This window comes from Pseudophryne corroboree, chromosome 6, assembly GCF_028390025.1.
Source record: "Pseudophryne corroboree isolate aPseCor3 chromosome 6, aPseCor3.hap2, whole genome shotgun sequence".
Classification (NCBI taxonomy): Eukaryota; Metazoa; Chordata; class Amphibia; order Anura; family Myobatrachidae; genus Pseudophryne; species Pseudophryne corroboree.
In genome coordinates this window covers 64,016,886-64,036,789 of record NC_086449.1, presented here as the reverse complement: position 1 = coordinate 64,036,789, position 19,904 = coordinate 64,016,886, and the positions used below count along the sequence as shown (strand labels likewise).

Genomic DNA, 19,904 nt, shown 5'->3' with positions numbered 1-19,904 from the left:
ATTTGTCCTGCAATTAAAGGGGTGGTCTTCAGTTTGCCGGCTGTCGGGATCCCGGCACACAGTATACCGACGCCGGAATCCCGACAGCCGGCATACCGACACTTTTTCTCCCTCGTGGGGGTCCATGGCCCCCCTGTAGAGAGAATAAATAGCATGGTGCGCACAGCGCACCACCGTGCCCGCAGCGTGGCGAGCACAGCGAGCCTGAAAGGGGCTCATTTGCACTCGCCACGCTGTCGGTATGCCGGTGGTCGGGCTTCCGGTGCCGGTATTCTGGTTGCCGGGAGCCCGGCCACTGGCATACCATACTACACCCAATAAAAGAGTTTATATTTAAAATAATAAAGGTTATTATGGGGTAATTCTGCTATTACAGTAACAGTGTGACTTTATATGTGGAACACAATGTATACTTATATGCACTAACAAATCTGACCCAGTCATTTACCATTGTATTTATATTTGTATGTGTTGCCACATAGTTGTGTCCCTATTTGAGTCATATGTGCAGCATGGAGACTTCTATCACCCTGCAGCAGATACTGATACTTCATATAATACAGTCTATTAATGTTTCCATAGGAATTGTATTATCCCCATACTCTGACCAGAGAGTATGCAGATTATACATTAATCCCCTCCTGCCAGGGGCTGTTTAGGAGAGGAGACTCCATGCAGCCCCCTCTCTATGCTGTACTGTAGATACTGGCATAGTGTCAGAGTCTACTGCACATGTGCCGGTCTCCGGGAACAGGGCTCCTGTTCCAATTTCCTAAAAACAATTCTATTGTGAAAATCTCTGGGTAAATGGCTGATGCACTATTTTGTTAGGTGACTTGTGCAGCGGCTGCAGTGACAATGTGAGACTCTGGAGAGATGAGTATTTAAACATGGGTGCATGATGTGCACCACACAGACTGCATCCATTATATAAATATATGCCAATCCCTCCTGCACTGACCATAGACGGGTGACACATTCTACTGATCCTGTCACACGTACTGTCAGCTGATGCACCAGGATGCCGCCATTGTCTCTGCACACACCATGGGAATGGGGTTAATGTGATCATCTCAAAGTCACTCAGCTCACGTTTTGTGCAATTTAATAGAGTATGAGACTCATATGAGACTTTAAATCAGCCTGAGTGCATCATATCTACATATATAAGGATATATATTCTAACCTTACAGTATGTACAGAGTAATATATTAAATACTGTAAAGAAGCTGGAACCTAGATACTCCTTTATGTATACTAACCTGCTGCACAGAGTATTATGTAAGATACTATGAAGAAGCTAACACCTAGCTATCCATTTTAATGTGCTAGACTGATGTACAGAGAAATATGTAACTTACAATGAAGGAACCATTTAAGATAGAATAACCTTATGTCAAGAGTAATAATAGGATTTTAATATACCTACCAGTAAATCCTTTTCTCGTAGTCCGTAGAGGATGCTGGGGTCCATTTAGTACCATGGGGTATAGATGGGTACGCAGGAGCCTTCGGCACTTTAAGATTTTTTTTACAGTGTGAACTGGCTCCTCCCTCTATGTCCCTCCTCCCGACCTCAGTATAGGAACTGTGCCCGAGGAGATGGACAAACTTAGAGAGAAGGATTTACTTAAAAGCTAGTGGCGAGATTCACACCAGCTCACACCGTTCAACCATGCCGCACAACATGGCATACAACTCAAAACATGTCAACGACCATGAACAACTTTACAGCAACTGCTAAATAACAACTTAACACGTGATAACTTGTGTAAGAAGAAAAAATATAATGCAGGAAAAAGGAGCACTGGGCGGGCACCCAGCATCCTCTATGGACTACGAGAAAAGGATTTAGCGGTAGGTATATTAAAATCCTATTCTCGCTAACATCCTAGAGGATGCTGGGGTTCAATTAGTACCATGGGGATTTACCAAAGCTCCCAGTATGGGCAGGAGAGTGCGGATGTTCCTGCAGAACTGACTGGCCAAATTTAAGGTCGTTAGCAGCCAAGGTGTCAAATTTGTAAAACTTAGCAAACGTGTTTGCCCCTGACCAAGTAGCTGCTCTGCAAATCTGTAAAGCCGAAACACCCCGGGCAGCCTCCCAGTAAGAACCCACTTTCCTCATAGAGTGGGCCTTTACCGAACTCGGTATCGGCAATCCTGCTGTGGAATGAGCATGCTGAATAGTACATCTGATCCAGTGTGTAATCGTCTGCTTAGAAGCAGGACATAGAATCTTGTTGGGATCATACAGGATAAACAATACTTCTGTTTTCCTTATACGAGCTGTTCTCGTGACATAAGTCTTCAAAGCTTTGACCACATCCAAGGACAGCTGAGGTGTCAGTAGCCACTGGCACCATTATAGGTTGGTTCATATGGAAAGGAGACACAACCTTTGGAAGAAATTGCTGACGCTATCTTCATGAAAGATCAAATAAGGGCTCTTGTGAGTCAAGGCCCCTAACTCAGACACCCGCCTGGCGGATGCCAAGGCCAACAGCATGACCACTTTCCAAGTGAGAAACTTTAACTCAACCTCTTGCAGAGGTTCAAACGAATCTGATTGAAGGAACTGCAACACTACGTTAAGATCCCATGGTGTCGTAGGAGGCAAAAATGGTGGTTGGATGTGCAGAACCCCCATGATGAATGTTTGAACCTCAGGAAGGGAAGCCAACTGTTCCTGAAAGAAAATGGACAAGGCCGAAATTTGAACCTTGATAGATCCCAATCTCTTGCCTGCATCCACACCAGCCTATAGAAATAGGCAAAGACGTCCTAATTGAAACTCCACTGTTGGAGAATTCTTAGTTCCCACCAAGATACACATTTTCTCCAAATACGATGGTAATGTCTAGACATAACTCTTTTCCTGGCCTGAATAAGGGTGGGAATGACTTTGTTGGGAATACCTTTTCAGGCTAGGATCTGGCGCTCAACAAACAAGCCATCAAACGTAGCTGCGGTAAGTCTTGATAAACAAACGTCCCCTGCTGAAGCAGGTCCTTGTGAAGAGGAAGAGGCCGGGGATCTTCTATCAGTAACTCCTGAAGATGTGGATACCAAGCCCTCCTTGGCCAGACTGGGACAATGAGGATCGGTCAAACTTTTTCTTTTCTTATGATCTTGAGAATTTTTGGTATTAGTGGAAGTGGAGGGAACACATACACCGACTGGAACTCCCACTGGGTCACCAGTGCATCCACTGCTATTGCTAGTGGGTCTCTCGACCTGGAACAATATTTCTGAATCTTCTTGTTGAGACGAGATGCCATCATGTCTACTTGAGGAATGCCCCAACGACTTGCTACCTCTGCAAAGACTTCTTGGCGGAGGCCCCATTCTCCTGGATGGAGATTGTGTCTGCTGAGGAAGTCTGCTTCCCAGTTGTCCACTCCCGGAATGAAGATTGCTGACAGAGATCTTGCATGTCTTTCTGCCTAGAGGAGTATTTTTGTCACTTCTGCCACTGCCGCTCTGCTTTTCATTCCGCCCTGACGGTTTATGTAAGCCACTGCTGTTACATTGTCTGACTGGATCTGTATGGGACGATCTTGAAGAAGATATGCCACTTGTAGAAGACTTTTGTAAACGGCTCTCAACTCAAGAATGTTTATGTGAAGAAGTGTTTATTGACTTGACCATCTTCCTTGGAAGCTTTCCCTTTGCATGACTGCTCCCCAACCTCAGAGACTTGCATTTGTGGTCACTAGGATCCAGGCTTGAATCCTGAACCTTCGTCCCTCTAGGAGGTGAGCACTGCGTATCCTCTGGTGCATGTGTAGATGCGATCCGGACCACTTGTCCAGTAGATCTCACTGGAACACCCTGGCATGGAATAGGCCATACTGTAGAGCCTCGTAGGCTGCTACCATCTTCCCCAGCAGGCGTATGCACTGATGAATCGACACACGTGTTGGTTTCAAAATTTGTATGACCATCTTCTGCATTTCCAGAGCTTTTTCCACCAGTAGAAATAGTTTATGTACCTCGGTGTCCAGTATCATTCCCAGAAATGATAATCTCATTATCGGTTTAAACTGTGATTTTGGAAAGTTTATGATCCAACTGTGCTGTGGATCATGCTATTATCAGGAGATTGTCCAGGTAAGGAATTATGTTGACTCTTGCGAAGGAGAACCATCATCTCTGCCATCATCTTGGTGAATACTCTCAGTGCTGTGGAGAGCCTGAATGGGAATGTCTGGAACTGATAATGGCAGTCCAGAAACGCAAACCTCAGGTATGCTTGATGTGGAGGGTAAATGAGAACATGCAAGTAAGCATCCTTGATATCCACCGACACCATAAATTCCTTCTCCTCCAAGCTTGAGATTACTACTCTCAGGGACTCCATCTTGAATTTGAATCTTTTTAGGAAAAGATTCAATGATTTTGATTTAAAATGAGCCTTCACAAACAGGCTTGAATAAAATACTTTTTTCTGTTGTAGCCAAGGGACTAAGGTAATCACCTCATCCTGACATAATTTCTGTATTGCTTCCGTTATATTTCTTCTGTCTTAAACAGAAACTGGTAAGGCTGATTTGAAAAATTGGCATGGGGGAGATCTTGAAACTCTAACTTGTAACCTTGGGATACTATTTGTAGTATCCAAGGTTCCAGATTTGACTGTACCCAGATCTGACTGAAGAGTTTTAGACACGCCCCCACCTGAGCAGACTCCCGCAGGGGAGCCCCAGCATCATGCTTTGGTTTTAGAAGAGCAGCGGATGACTTCCTCTCCTGCGATCCTGATGCTGTTGTAGGTTTCCTACCTCTTCCATGCCCTCTTCCTGCAAAGAAGGGGGTACCTTTGGCTTTTTTGTGTTTGTTGGGCTGAAAGGACTGCATCGGATGCAAGGAAGAAATGCTGATTTTCCTGAGGTAGTCATTGAAATCATGGCATCCTGCTGGTCACCAAATAGCGCCTCATTCTTGTAGGGGAGCGCTTCAATATTCCTTTTTGATTCTGCGTCTGCATTCCATTGGCAAATCCACAGTGCTCTGCAAGTTGAAATCGCCATAGCTGAGGATTTTGATTCTAATAACTCAATATCTTTCATAGCTTCCACCAAGTATCCTGCAGAATCCTTTATGTGACCGAGAGTTAAGACCATATCATCCTTAACAACTGTGTATATATTTGCTAGCAAGTTGTCTAACCATTTTCCAATAGCAGTAAAAAGATATTGTGAATTTGGGCACAATAGTCAGCCTAATCCAACCCACTTAATTATCTGCCCAAACAGATAAATAAATTCACAAATACAACAAGGGCATATTAAAGGCGACAAAATGTGATATCACGAGATGGTATATATAAAAATACTTAATACATCACTTGTTCCTTTTACGGGAAATGTCTTCAAAATTCAATCAGTTCTTATACCAAATTTCCTCGAAAGGATCATAGGAGAAAAAAGGAAAAAGGTTCTGGGTAAGTGTCCAGAAATAGAGCCCTGGTGCTTTTTCTTTCTTTCAAGAGAGGTTCAGCAGAATAGAGTCTCACCACCAGACGCAAGGTATCTATATGTTACAGCGTACCGAAACTTACTTCCAAATTAATTTTGATGTGCATATAAAGGTATCTTTATATTAGGATAATTTCTACCAAATTTGGCGTACCCCACTCACGTGTATGCATGCTTGGGTCCACATATAAAGGAATCTTTTGGAGGTTCCACTTGCCAAAAAACCCCGGATTCAATCCACTTGCAAAAAAATGTATTTATTCAAAGTTAACATACAAAAAATATAAAATTGTATAAAAGACCATATAAAATGTGTGACACTGTCTCTTACACAAGCCCTATGAGATGTTTGATATGGATCAGGTATGATGGAAAATAACTGAATATATGCACAGGTCCGGACTATAGCATGTACTGGGACCTAAAACATACCTTGAATAACTTTAAAAAAGTCTGTAGGGCTGTGTAAAAAAGAAAGGTGCTAAGGACAGTGTAAATCTCCTTATAGTTGGCAGTGGGATTCAATAAGAGCCTTTGATAGCACTGGGGATTGTTAATTTGTTTCAGAGCTTCTTTTGTGTACATCACCCTCGGCCATAACACCGTATTGCCCCCTTTGTCCGAGGGTTTAATAATAACATCCTCCCAAGACTTGATCTCCATTATAGCTTGTCTTTCACGTGATGTTACATTTCTGGGAAATTTCTGATATCTAAATTTGTCAAAATGGTGGCTAAAGATCCCTTTTTTAGTACTAATGCATAAATCAGTATATTTACAATATGTATGCTTCAACAAAAAGGTTCTTTCACTGGGCTAATAAGACACCTGCACTCTTTAGATATCTGTGAGGACATGGGGATGTACTAAGATTCTAAACAAAAAGTAAATATCAATCATCTTATAAAAACCAATACTGGACAAAAGAATTATATTCTTGGTAAATATGTCAGATATGTTAGATCCTAGATGTCATATACCCAAGTAGGTACTGTGTGTAATCAGACAGGATATAATATCAGAGAATAAAGGGTCAAAATTACAGCACCTTATTAGGAACTCCCACAACACATGCTCAAACCTCTTTTGCAATAGGAATTCACAGGAAGGGAAATTTGTAGATTTATTTGTGCAGTTACTTATTATTTTTAAATAATGATCAATTTATGCACTTCAAGCCAAAGGATATATATATATATACCCGTTTATATGTGAAGCTCTGGGCATCTGGAAGAGCCAGACTTCCCAATTACTGATAGCAGGTGATTATACCTGCGCTAATACGACAATGCCTGAATCAGATTGGCTAGTTGAACTTTTTATAAGGTGACTGCTTGTATCACGTCAGGCCAACTGGTGATCAAGCCAAATGGTGAAACGTACGTCCAGTTCAGTTAGTGAATCGTAGCCAATAGACTCCCAGCTCCTCACTGCAAGAGGAAGCCGCTCACGGCATATGAAATGAACTGTTACTGGCAGCTGTATGACTTCTGCACCCGGCACATGTAATTTCTTCTACGGTCCGGTAATATATGCTGCTTCGTACATGTCTCTCTCTTTTTGACATCCAGCCGTGTATAGTACGTGTGAACACCTATTGTTTGTAACTATATGATACCTGGTCCCGACACATGTAGCCTTACTTGCGGCCTGACAACACACACTGCCTTATTTGCTCTTTCTTTCTAGCATTTACTTGTCTCCTGCTAGTGCATTTGGATCCTGCAATGCCATGGGTAACAGGATTAATCTAACACCAGATACAAGCTGACTAAGTGATGCTGTATCTATAATTCTATCAGCCCAGCAATTACCCTCACTCCCATCATCCTCTCAATGAAAATGATGAGCAGCAGATGAGGGGAAGTGTGTCACAGACTGTACTATTCTTTATGCACGCACCGACACATTGCGAACTAAGATGTTATAACCTATGCACCCATCATTTACATCTCATAATTGGTGCAGATTACATACACCAATAGGTTAATGCTAGTGCGATGGCAGCCTATTACACAGTGACATTAATCTATCACGTTTACTGTGGGTCATCTGCCATCACACTATAAAGTGGGGTACCCCAAATAACGAATATGTGTCTGTTTATGTATCTATCAAGCTGTGTCGGGCTCCAGCCTGTTCTATAAATATAGCAAATGTCTGAGGAATTTGTGCCATGCATAACTAAAGATATTCATATGTACATGGCAGGAGGCCATGAATATTACTTAAATTTGCGGGTGCAATAAGTGAGATGTACTATGTGGATTTCAGAATAATGCTCATAATTATTACACGTACGGTGCTTAAGTGATATTGGATTGATGATTAGGCACCAACTGGAATAATGCTGCAAATTAGAATTAGAATGAATGCACACAGTGAGACCTGAGACATCTCTTTTTGGACACTATCTACTTTTGTATTTTTTTTGTATCAAGTTCTGTGGCCATACCGCTCATCAAGACAAATATAAGCCTGCTGATGCGCTCTAAAAAAAGTCATCCCGCAGCCAATGTACTAAGTGAAATGTTTTATATGATATGTACTCTTTCATCAAAGGAAGTTCACCAGTGCTATAGAGATATTACATTTGGATACACACTGAGGGTATGAAATGCGGTGATACATTGATATTGTTACAAATTGAATCAGTGACAAGCGTTGTATGTGTTACACCATAATTATTGCAACAGGAATGAATGTGACAAGAATAGACATAAGCATTGTGAAATGTATAGACTCTTAACATCAGCTGCACTTTTTTATGACATGAATGAATTGTAGGTTATCAAAAGTGCTTTGATTTGAAAAATCACCTGTATAAGAAGGTGCAGTGCTGAACTATATTGATGTGAGATTAAACGTATGTTCTTATGAATATATTGTAAGAAATACAGCACTCTTGAAAAATCTTCATTCCCACATGGTCCTGGATTTATTACTACATATAATCACACATATCGCTTTGCTGAAGGCAGTTTGTCTAGTGTTACAAGAGATGTTACATGTGGATACAAGCTAAGGGTATGAAACAATTTTCGATACATACTCTCAGTGTTACAATTGTATTTAGTGGAAAGTCTAGCATGAGTTAGATTACAACGGCTATGAGCATATGCTGATGCTATGATATGTAAGGATTTCCATTACCAGTTACACTTATTATTACTTAATTGCTACAATTCGTTAGTATTTGATTCTATCAACAATTTGTTGTTATTACTTTAAATGGTTCTATTATATAGCAATAAATTCACCATTTACAATTAAGTGTTTTAATAAAGAGTATTGATACTTACAATTGATAGGGGGTGCAATATAGTAAATGCACTTATTGAGTGGCGTGTACATATAAATAATGCCACTTAACTACCCCACTTATTTTATGGAAGCATATTAAAGGTTATGTTTTACACTATTACAATCATATCAAATTTACTACATAAATTATCTTAAAAGAGTGCTCCAAAAAAAGAAATCTACTTTTTTTGTTGGTTCTTTCCAACAAACACTTTTCTACTATGTTTAGCTTATGATTGCAGGACCACCTCCAGCTTTTTTGAACCTAAACCCAAATTAGGGTATATAATGATTAGCTGGTTTCACACGTGATTTGTTATTATGATAATATAATATCATTGTGTGTTCAGTGCGGGATATTAACACAATATTACCTGTTTGAACTAGTTATCTGTATAAAAGACACCTGTCCACACCCTGAAACAGTCAGACAGCTACTTCTCCACCATGGCCAAGACCAGAGAGCTATCTAAGGACACCAGGGACACAATTGTAGAGCTGCACAAGGCTGGGATGAGCTACTCAACAATAGGCAAGCAGCTTGGTGAGAAGAGATCAACTGTTGGCACAATTATCTACAAATGGAAGAAATACAAGAACACTGACAATCTACCTCGACCTGGCTCCATGCAAGATCTCACCTCGTGGGGTATCAATGATCTTGAGAATGGTGAGGAATCAGCCTAGAACTACACGGGGGGACCTGGTCAATGACCTCAAGAGAGCTGGGAGCACAGTCACAAAGGTTACCATTAGTAACACACTATGTCGTCATGGATTGAAATCCTGCAGTGCCCGAAAGTTCCCCCTGCTTAAGCCAGCATATGTCCAGGCCAGCATAATGTTTTTCAGTGACCCTATGGATGATCCAGAGGAGGATTGGGAGAATGAAATGTGGTCAGATGAGAGCAAAATCAAACTTTTTGGTATAAACTCCACTCGCCTTTTTGGAGGGAGAAGAATGATGAATGGCATCCCAAGAACACCATACCCACTGTGAAGTATGGGGGTGGAAACATCATGCTTTTGGACTGATTTTCTGTAAAGGGGACAGGATGACTGATCCGTATTAAGGAGAGGATGAATGGGGCCATGTATCGTGAGAGCTTGGGCAAAAACCTCCTTCCCTCAGTAAGAGCATTGAAGATGAAACGTGGCTGGGTTTTCCAGCATGACAATGACCCCAAACACACCGCCCGGGCAACTAAGGAGTGGCTCCATAAGAAGCATATCAAGGTCCTGGAGTGGCCTAGCCAGTCTCCAGACCTCAACCCAATAGAAATTCTGTGGAGGGAGTTGAAAGTCCATGTTTCAAGGCAACAGCCACAAAACATGACAGATCTAGAGAAGATCTTCATGGAAGAGTGGGACAAAATACCTGCTACAGTGTGTGCAAACCTGGTCAAGAACTACAGGAAACGTTTGATCTCTGTAATAGCCAACCGAGGTTATATTACGAAGTATTGAGTTAAACTTATTGATTGTCCAAGATTATACAAATAAATTGTTTAAAAATCATACAATGTGATTTCCTGTTTTTTGTTTTCAGATTCTGTCTCTCACAGTTGAAGTGTACCTATGATGGAAATTACAGACCTCTCTAATCTTTTTAAGTTGGTCAACTTACACAATCAGTGGCTGTCCAAATACTTTTTTGCCTGATATATATTTCGAAAAGCAAAAGCCTTCCCTCACTCACTGACTCATCACTAATTCACTCATTTCCCAATATGTAAGGGAGATTAAATTTAACGTAGGTATTTCTCAGGTGGGAAATAGGAAAACTATGTAATTTGATTTTTAATAAATCTCCCCTAAGGGGATGAAAAGGGAGTTGAAATAATGATGTCATTACCGATGTGTGTCTTTTGTTGCATAAACCATAATGCCCAAACAGACGATTGGATCAAAATTTGGATTGTACCTCCAGTGTGTAGAAATTAATAAACTACACAAATATTCCTGTCACTTTTAACCGTATCTGCTACGTGAGCTCTTCGTTTAACGCCAAGAAGCATGGATTCATATTTACTTCAATAAAGACTTCTCAAATTTACATTTACCAAATGTTTTACACTAATTTAAATTACAACTGCGAAAATCAGAAACTCCCATGTGAAGAACGGATAGAACAGCTAGTGTCCTAATAGTTTACTGATTTCATTTAACATGGATGAATTTCCTTTTATGAAAATGAAAAAATATTGTTAAATGCACTACACCAAGGTAACTGCTGTGTTGTATACCAGTGTATTAGGTGTCAGTAGTAGAGCCCCTTAAACCATGATAGTGAAATTTATGTTCACAAATAAATAATAGCTTCACGATATTTTAGGGAGTTTCTTCATACACATTGTTTATTACATTACACTGGTACAGATGATCAGCTACAGATTTTCTTCTCCCCCGGTCTGTAACAAGACTGATTTATATAAAACACTTCTCACATTCTAAAAAATAACATTTCCTTACTTGTAACCATATTGGAGTGATACAAGGTAACTTACTTATGAAACACAGGCTACATTCAGGCCCTCATAGTTACTACTCATGTGATTAATACACGTTATATTTCTAGTAAAACACTTGCTGCATTCAGTGGCTGATTCAGATGTGTAAGGAGTTACACAGCCGCAGGGAAGTGGATGTGTAATTCTGTACAAATATAATGCAAACACAGCAGGAGGCAACTGTAAGAGATAGACACCTCCTGCATGCATCTGCAAGATCCAAGTGCTGTGTCTGAGGATTCAGCCTTCAATCACTATCATGACCATTGCAGTTAAGACTCACAATGTTTGTACACCATGGTCAGTCTGCATAAACTGAAGCTTCCTTAGACTGTACATAGGAATCGGAAACCGGGGTCCATGAAGTCTACATCCAAAGAAGTAGACCCTGACCACCCCTGTTTTAAAAGAGTGCCAGTTGCTGCCACCAGCTCCACCCCCAAATACCACAATATGTCATCCCGCTGTGGTGCCAGGGGGCTGTGAGCTATATACAAGACCCAATCTGCACATGCACAGAACAGGTCTTGTGCCTGTGCAGACCTCCAAACATCAGATTTGTCTATAAACCATAGGGTGTATGTACAAATATGAATTAGGTCCTCAGAACATTTATATGCTTTCTAATCTGATGTCTAACAAGATTTGATTTACATAAAAAACATTTGTCGCATTCAGAACATGTAAATGGTCTCTCTCCTGTGTGACTCCTCTGATGGTCTCTCAGTAAAACATTTGTTGCATTCAGAACATGAAAATAGTTTCTCTCCTGTGTGAATCCTCTGATGTACAACAAGATTTGACTTTCGGGAAAAACACTTGCTGCATTCTGAACATGTAAATGGTTTCTCTCCTGTGTGACTCCTCTGATGGATTATAAGGTCTCTTTTCTCAGTAAAACATTTGTTGCATTCAGAACATGAAAATGGTTTCTCTCCTGTGTGAATCCTCTGATGTACAACAAGATTTGACTTTCGGGAAAAACACTTGCTGCATTCTGAACATGTAAATGGTTTCTCTCCTGTGTGACTCCTCTGATGTGTGAGAAGATGTGATTTATGTGTAAAGTTTTTGTCACACTCAGAGCACTGATGTGGTTTCTCTCCTGTGAGACTCATCATCTATTAGATGATAAACAAATTAGCTACAGAAAGTTTCTGCTTATCAGAAAGTGAAAATCGCTTTTGTTAATTCTCCAAAGGTTTAAGAAGAAATTACGTCTTTGCTTGGCTTGATCAGCGAACAATCTCACTTTCCACAATGTATTCTAATATTCTCAGTGGAAATCGTGCACATTTGTCCTATAAGAAAAAAGTTTATATTAAAAAGAATAAAGGTTACAGGGGTAATTCTACTTTTACAGTTATAGGTTTTCTTTTGTATTTGGAACATGATATATATTTATATAGACTAACAAACATGCGACCCGATTCAGCTTCAGTTGCAGATATGCTAAATTAGCAAAACTGCAACTGCTTGTGATCACATGCTGGGGGCTGCCTAGCACAGGGCAAGGATGCCCAGTATGTAAAAATGGCCTTCAGCTATGCGAACACATATCAGAAATGATCCATACTGAATAGGCCCATGTTCCAGTCATTTACCTTTGTTTTTATATTTGTGTATTTTGGCAAATTGCTATATCCTCATTTCCAGATGTCAGATGACACACAGAGTAATGTGGAGGAGTCTGTGGTGGAGATGCCACATAGATACTACATTATAAATACTGACCTGATATAAAGAATAATATGAGAGCATCTTTAGCACAGCTACCATTATAGACCCCTTTATATATACTAACCTGCTGTACAGAGTAATATGTAAGATACTATGATGGAGCTGTCACCTAGATACTCCTTTATATATACTAACCTGCTGCACAGTGTAATATGTAAGGTACTACACATGTAAACAGCAAGCCAGACACAGAAAAGCAGAGGAAGAACCAGTAAAGTGTCTCCTTTAAATGACTATATGTGGAAAGCTGAACAAATTACTGAAAAACTCGACTTATGTCTGAAAGGGGTCGATCCAGGAATTTCCTGTGTCTTTATTGTAGTGTTAAACGGTGTCTGTGAGCAAAAACCTGGGTTGGGCCTGTGTTGAAAATCCCGGTTATGACAAGGCAAAATCTCAGGTCATATGGCAAAAAGGGGCATAAATTAATAGAGAAAACAAAATACAGAATATAAAGATAACAGTAATATATCCTTTTACATATAATTACATGGTTATACTTTTTAACTATTTAAGGTCAAACTTTTTAACTATAGATAACAATGCAATATCTACAAATGTTTGATCATGTATAAATATATTCTTATGTATAATATATTTTACTTACTCTGGAGATTCTTCCTCTGTCTCTTACTGCTCCCTCCATCCAGCTCTCCAACCAGTAACTCATCCAGCAGCTCCTCTAGCAGCTATCAGTGGCCTGATACAGCCTATTTATAGTCACTCCTCCCCCATCTCTCCCCAGTAGTTCCCAGGATGGCCAGAAGGAATTCTTACACTGAGAGGTGACATGTAAATTAGGGTCTCATAACATTAGTATATAGTCATTCAGCACATCAGCTTCTCGTGCCCAGCTCCTTGTCTTGTAAATGAGGTGTAAATATCCCTATGGTCACTTACTACAATGGATGATGCTAATTACACCCTGGCAGGGGTAACACCTTGCATTCTCATTAGATCACAGCAGCCTCTGGCCTCTGTTATGTCACCAAAGGGACCTTTTGTTTAGGAGTCACCTATTGTGAGCACCATTTAGAAGCTTGTACAATACTCAATCATTTTTTGTCTCATGATCTTAAAGACAGCGTGATTTAAATGCTTAATATGAGACACATTGCTTAGACATTTATGAAGTAAAGTTAATGCCTATGTATGAATTTCTTTTTATTAAAAGAATAGAGAATTAAAAGAAAAGTAGTTTTCATTTACAATCTGAAAAAAATTAGAGGTGTAAAATATGGAACCACTATGAGTATTTTTTACTCATTATTGACTAATACAAAATAAGTTGTCTAATGAAAGTATATGTTGGGTCTTAAATTGGTGTAAAACCAACTTTTCTAGATGTAGAAGCCCGTAACATGTCAATAACATCTCATGTTAGCACAGATAAGATACAGTGTTGTTAGGAAATAAAGGTCGGACAGTCCAGGAAATGTAAAAAAAAATGAAAGTTACATTAAGTGCAGCAGCAAACACCAAGCACCACCCTCAGACATCTCCTAATAATAACATCGTAGAAATGCAGCCAAAAAATACTAAACTGAGTTCAAGCAGCAGAAACATCTCACCATCAACTGTTTAAAAGAGTCCTACATCTGGTCATGGGAGTATTGCAACAAAGTTATCACTAGTGTAGGAGATAAGAGTAGATATGCTTGGGACACATGATGTGGATTTCAGATCAGTTCCAAATGTAATATTTTTATTTCAACTGCTGTTCAGTGTCTCTGCTGATAATACTGGAATACTTTAAATTGTACTCAAGGCATATGCTAAGGAAATAACTGCTACCGACAACAGGAATAATTTTGCCAAATAAAAATGTCAGCTTTATTATTAAACAAATGGTATGGTAGCAAATCAAGTTCCCATTTATTCTAAATGTTAACCCTTTTTATTGTGGCTGACCCAAACAACATCTAAGTTTCAAACCACAAGAAGAGGCAAGGGCCCAATTTCAGCCCAGCCTCCATCGCATCATAATAGGCAACATGGGGCCATTTGCCACCCCTTGTGTTGATTAATCTTTACTGGGGATACCGTGGCCAACTCTCCACTCAAGGTATTCCCCAACTCCAAACCAAAAGGTGATCAGGTGTCTACCCACTCCACCGGAGACCGAAGCCCACCTGGTACGTTGGTACTCAGGCCCCATAATGTATCAAACTCCACCACCTTCTCATCTCCTGAGCACCTATAAACCCTTTTTCAACTACATTCACAATTTCAGCCCATCCCAACCTGCCACAGTTTCAACGAAACCCCTCCACCATACCTTAAACCTTAAAACACTCCGCTTACACCTTCTCCTAAAATATCCTTCTACCTAACTAATAAAATTCCCAACTTTAGAACTATAGAAGGAGGACAAAAGGTCCTCCAGAAAAAATTCCATAACCCTCAAATTTTAATGGAAACCATCGGCCATGTAGACCTGAGGGGTAGAAACCGAAATGGAGGGATGCAGGATCACAAACCCCTAATTACTCACTCACAGCCCAGCCCACCACAGAATTGTTCCGGTGCTGGACCAACTCTTTGGCAGCCGGTCTCTCCGCACCTCTCCACACTAACCATGGAATGATGTCAGACCATCACACGCTTAGGAAGGGTAACTTGTTTTGTAGGCTAACTAGGTCCCTAACCATGGTTTTCCAAAGGTCAAGATCCAACCTACTGGTCAAGTCGTTACCCCCGGCATGGAACACCACTCTCAATAGGCATCCCGACTTCTGCATCTGCTACCAAAATAGGGGCTTGACTTGCTCCCAATGTAGGCTCCTCACACAGATCCACCTGATCAGCTCCGCTTCAGGGGACTGAAGGCACTCCAATCCAGACCTTTCACAATGAAAGACATAAGAGTGCCCCAAAATCCATATCGGACACTCAACCAAATGCCAATCTGAAAATATAAAAACAATATTCACACAACCTTCATACTACAAAAATTCAAAGAAATAATCTAAAAGCAACCTTAATTTCAAGACCAAGAACCCCCAACTATCCCCATTATTACTTTTCTAAATTGGTATTTTTAATCATTAAACTATTTTTAATTTGGACTCTAAGATGACATATTTGAAAGGTAGGGTTGTGGTGGTGGTGGGGGGGATATGAAGAATCAGACTTCATGAGAGGCGAAAAACAGACCTGTCAAGCAGGTGTAAACCCCATGGCTTAAAGCACCTGACAGGATAAAAAATTCCTCAAGACCCCCAATTATGGCGAGTGGCTGAAACCTCAAGTCTGATTTTTTTTTACTGCAGTTCAAAACCTGATATATTTCCAAAATACATCAGACTTCCACCTACCAAGAGCTCTAATTTGCCCGCTCGAACAGCCTTCAGTGGCCGCTATTGTCGCCACACGTATACGGAACGAATGGGTACCGTATTTCGATACTGGTAAACCCATCATGAAAATACAACGTTCCATCACCCATCTAAATTGGAATTGAGTAACCGGCATACCATCTACAGTATATGCTGCAACCATGGACTTGGCATATCAGTCCTTGCTCTCAAATATTCCAGTGACACTGGGCAAATCTCAATATCCTCAACAAACCTCAAGGCCACCCAACACCCTTTGCCTAATTGATCAGTTTTAGAATGCTGCACTTTGCACCATAAGCATCCATTTTCCAGTGACACATGCTCACAAAATATAGGTGACATCACTGTTTTTGATGCTTCCACCAATTCACTGACTCTAAAAGCCCCGAAGAAGGCCATCATGAAACACAATCTAAATAAAAGTGGTTCGTAATAAGATGCACAGACCTCTTGCAAAACGACCGCTATGCGCTGCAACATTAAAATGGTTATTGGTCTTTGTGCATCCTGTACAGGGGGCATCGCTTGCACCCATTCTTTCAGTACTCTCGTTAAAAAGAAAGATTCAGTGAAATCATAATCCAACAACATGGTATAATCGCTCTTACCTTGGTCTCGACGAAAGTGAACATATCTCTCCCACTCTCTCATTGCTCTTCTGTACCCCCGAAGAGTGGAAGGTGCCAAAGACCTTAGCGCTAGGCCCTTCAATACAGGCGTATCACCTGCCAGTCATAAGACCGGCAAGGGTCACCAGATACATTCGCATCTGACGCTAGCACCCTAAACCTTTGCCACTCAAGACTTGACAGAGCATCTTCCATGCCATGTTCAATGCCTGCAACATGCCTGGTGCAAAAATTAATATTCCATTGTAGGCAACGCAGGACAATCTGACCCAACAAACGCAAGACAGGTAGAACAGCAGCTTTTTGTCTGTTAATCACCTGAACTCCCCCCAAATTATCGCACCAAAAAACTACTGAAACATTGGCCAATACCTCGTGCCATAACTCCAATGCAACCATGATTGGGAATAACGCTAACAACAACAGATTCCCTGTAAGGCCTTCATGAAACTATGCTTTGGACCAGGGGGATGCACACCACCTGCCCTCCAGGTATGCTACAAACCCCAAAGAACCAGAAGCATTAGTGAATAACTGCAACTCAACATTGGTTCTGGGTTCATACTGCCAAATGCAAACACTATTAAAATCCGACAAAAACTCTTTCCAAATATGCAAATCCCTACAAAGATATGCGTATAAAATGACCTGGCCTTTTAACACCAGCTGTCGCTCTTTCCAACTTCCTGCTAAAGACCTTACCCATTGGGATAACCCTGCAAGTGAAATTAAGCGACCCCAACAATGAATAAGCCTGTTTCAACGTCACCTTACCATTAGCCAATGCCACCATTATATCCTCCCTCAACTTTACTACTTTTTCCATGGGCAAATGACAGCAACCCTCAATCGCATCAATTTCAATACCCAAGAATGTCAACACCAAAATAGGTTCCGACGTCTTTTCATCAGCAATTGGAACCCCAAAATCAGTAAACAATGACAATGGATTCGATAAAATATTACCACAAATATCAGACTCAGCGGGGCCCATGAACAAAAAATCATCTAAATAATGAACAATTCCAGACTCGCCTTAATATTCTGAAGTGCACCAATGCAAGAAACTACTAAACTTTTCAAAATACAAACAAGATATAGAACAACCCATAGGAAGACATCTATCAACATAGAAACCAACTGCCATTTGAAAACCCAAATAGCGAAAAAAATTCCGGATCAATGGGCAAAAGACAAAAAGCTGACTCTATGTCAATTTTACTCATCAATGCTCCCCTACCAAATGATTTAACCTTTGCCAAAGCATCTTCAAAAGATTGATAAACTACCATGGTCAAGAACTCCTGGATGGCATCATTAACAGAAGACCCCTGTGGACATGATAAATGCTGAATTAATCTAAACTCTCCTGGGGTCTTCTTAGAAACAACACCCACCAGGGACAAAATTAAATCTGGAACTGGCGAAGAACTAAAAAGGCCTTACCATTCTTCCCAAAGCAACCTCTTTATCAATTTTTTCTTTCAAAATTTACTGAAACTGCTCAGCCGAGCGTAAATTACGAACCACACCAGAACCTACTTGGCCCTTAATAGGCAAAGGGAAACCTCTGGAAAAACCCAACCTTAACAAATAAGCATCTTCCCTGTTTGGGTAATATTCTAACCAATAAGACAATTTATCCAATCTCACAGGAGTAGGGGTCCTACTTAGCATTGGCAACCTTGGGAGCGCAGTTATGCTGTCTGTTAAAACCTCCTCTACCACCTGAGAGACGCAAGCAGTCTCTAATGGGATGTGACCCCCCCCCCCCCCACAGCGGATACAAACATGCCGAAAATGACACCTAGACCCTAGGGTACATTGGCCATTATTAAAAGCATAGCACCTACCTTGACTGTTCTTCCTCATCCTCCCATTCACTACTGTTACTACCATGTTTCTCACTAATCACTTCTGAACCACTCTTCTGTGGTTGTATAACATCTACAAAAATCTAAACATCTTTCTTACCAAAATCCATGACAGCTCTGCCATGCTGTTTCCTATGAAAATCCTCATCATAAATCCTCCAAGCTGTCCCACGCCATGATCTCGCTAATTCATGTAACAGATACATATATTTGATTACGTTCAGAATGCTCTTGAGGTCTTGTCCCCAAACAACAGGCTGCAAAGACCAGCATAGCTTTTTGTCAATTAGAATATGATTTATACGCTTCTTCACCTATACCCGATTTCTTTCTGGCCGCAGCTAATGCCTTCTTTGCTTTGCTAGTTAAAGCAAGCATGTTAACATATCTGCCCTCACTTATACGATCCCTAATTCTGGGCCGTATTCCTCTTAAAACAGCTATATTAGCACATTGCATGAAGTCCTCAGGACCCTCCTCTGAGGACATACAAGGACTGGTGTGTTTGCGCTTTCTTTTGTGTTTTGTCTTGCAACCACTGCAATTACTATCCTCTGTATCTGAGGACTCAGAGGAAGATGTGGATGAACCACTCTCCTTCCTGCACCTGCGCCTATGTTTTCGCTTATCTGCAGCTTTTGGTTGCATGTTTTCTCCCTAACCACTGACTTATTGGGCCTAACTCAGAGTTGATCCCACCCAAATATAACTCTCTCTGCAAATGTTATGTCTGCCATACCTGCAGTGCACATGGTTTTGCCCAACTGCTAAAAATTTGCTGCTGCAATCAACTCATTTAGGGCAGTACAGATGGTGTAATGGTTAGCATTACTGCCTCGCAGCACTGAGGTCATGGGTACGATTCCCACCATGGCCCTAACTGTGCGGAGTTTGTATATTCTCCCCGTACTTGTGTGGGTTTCCTCCGGGTACTCCGGTTTCCTCCCACAATCCAAAAATATATTGGTAGGTTAATTGGCTCCCAACAAAATTAACACTAGCGTGAATGTATCTGTGTACATGTGGT

The 19,904-nt window shown here is 40.8% G+C and overlaps 1 protein-coding gene across 1 annotated transcript; it reads right to left on the bottom strand.

Moving 5' to 3' along the window:
* Window positions 1-11,967: 11,967 nt before the first annotated feature.
* On the bottom strand, window positions 11,968-12,411 carry LOC134934258 (gastrula zinc finger protein XlCGF71.1-like). Its single transcript, XM_063929732.1, has one exon. The coding sequence runs from the start codon at window positions 12,409-12,411 to the stop codon at window positions 11,968-11,970; it is 444 nt and encodes a 147-aa protein (XP_063785802.1).
* Window positions 12,412-19,904: the final 7,493 nt, after the last annotated feature.

What these genes read in the sequence shown, in the direction of transcription:
- LOC134934258 (XM_063929732.1), bottom strand. Translation starts at nt 12,411, where the DNA reads ATGAGTCTCACAGGAGAGAAACCACATCAGTGCTCTGAGTGTGACAAA.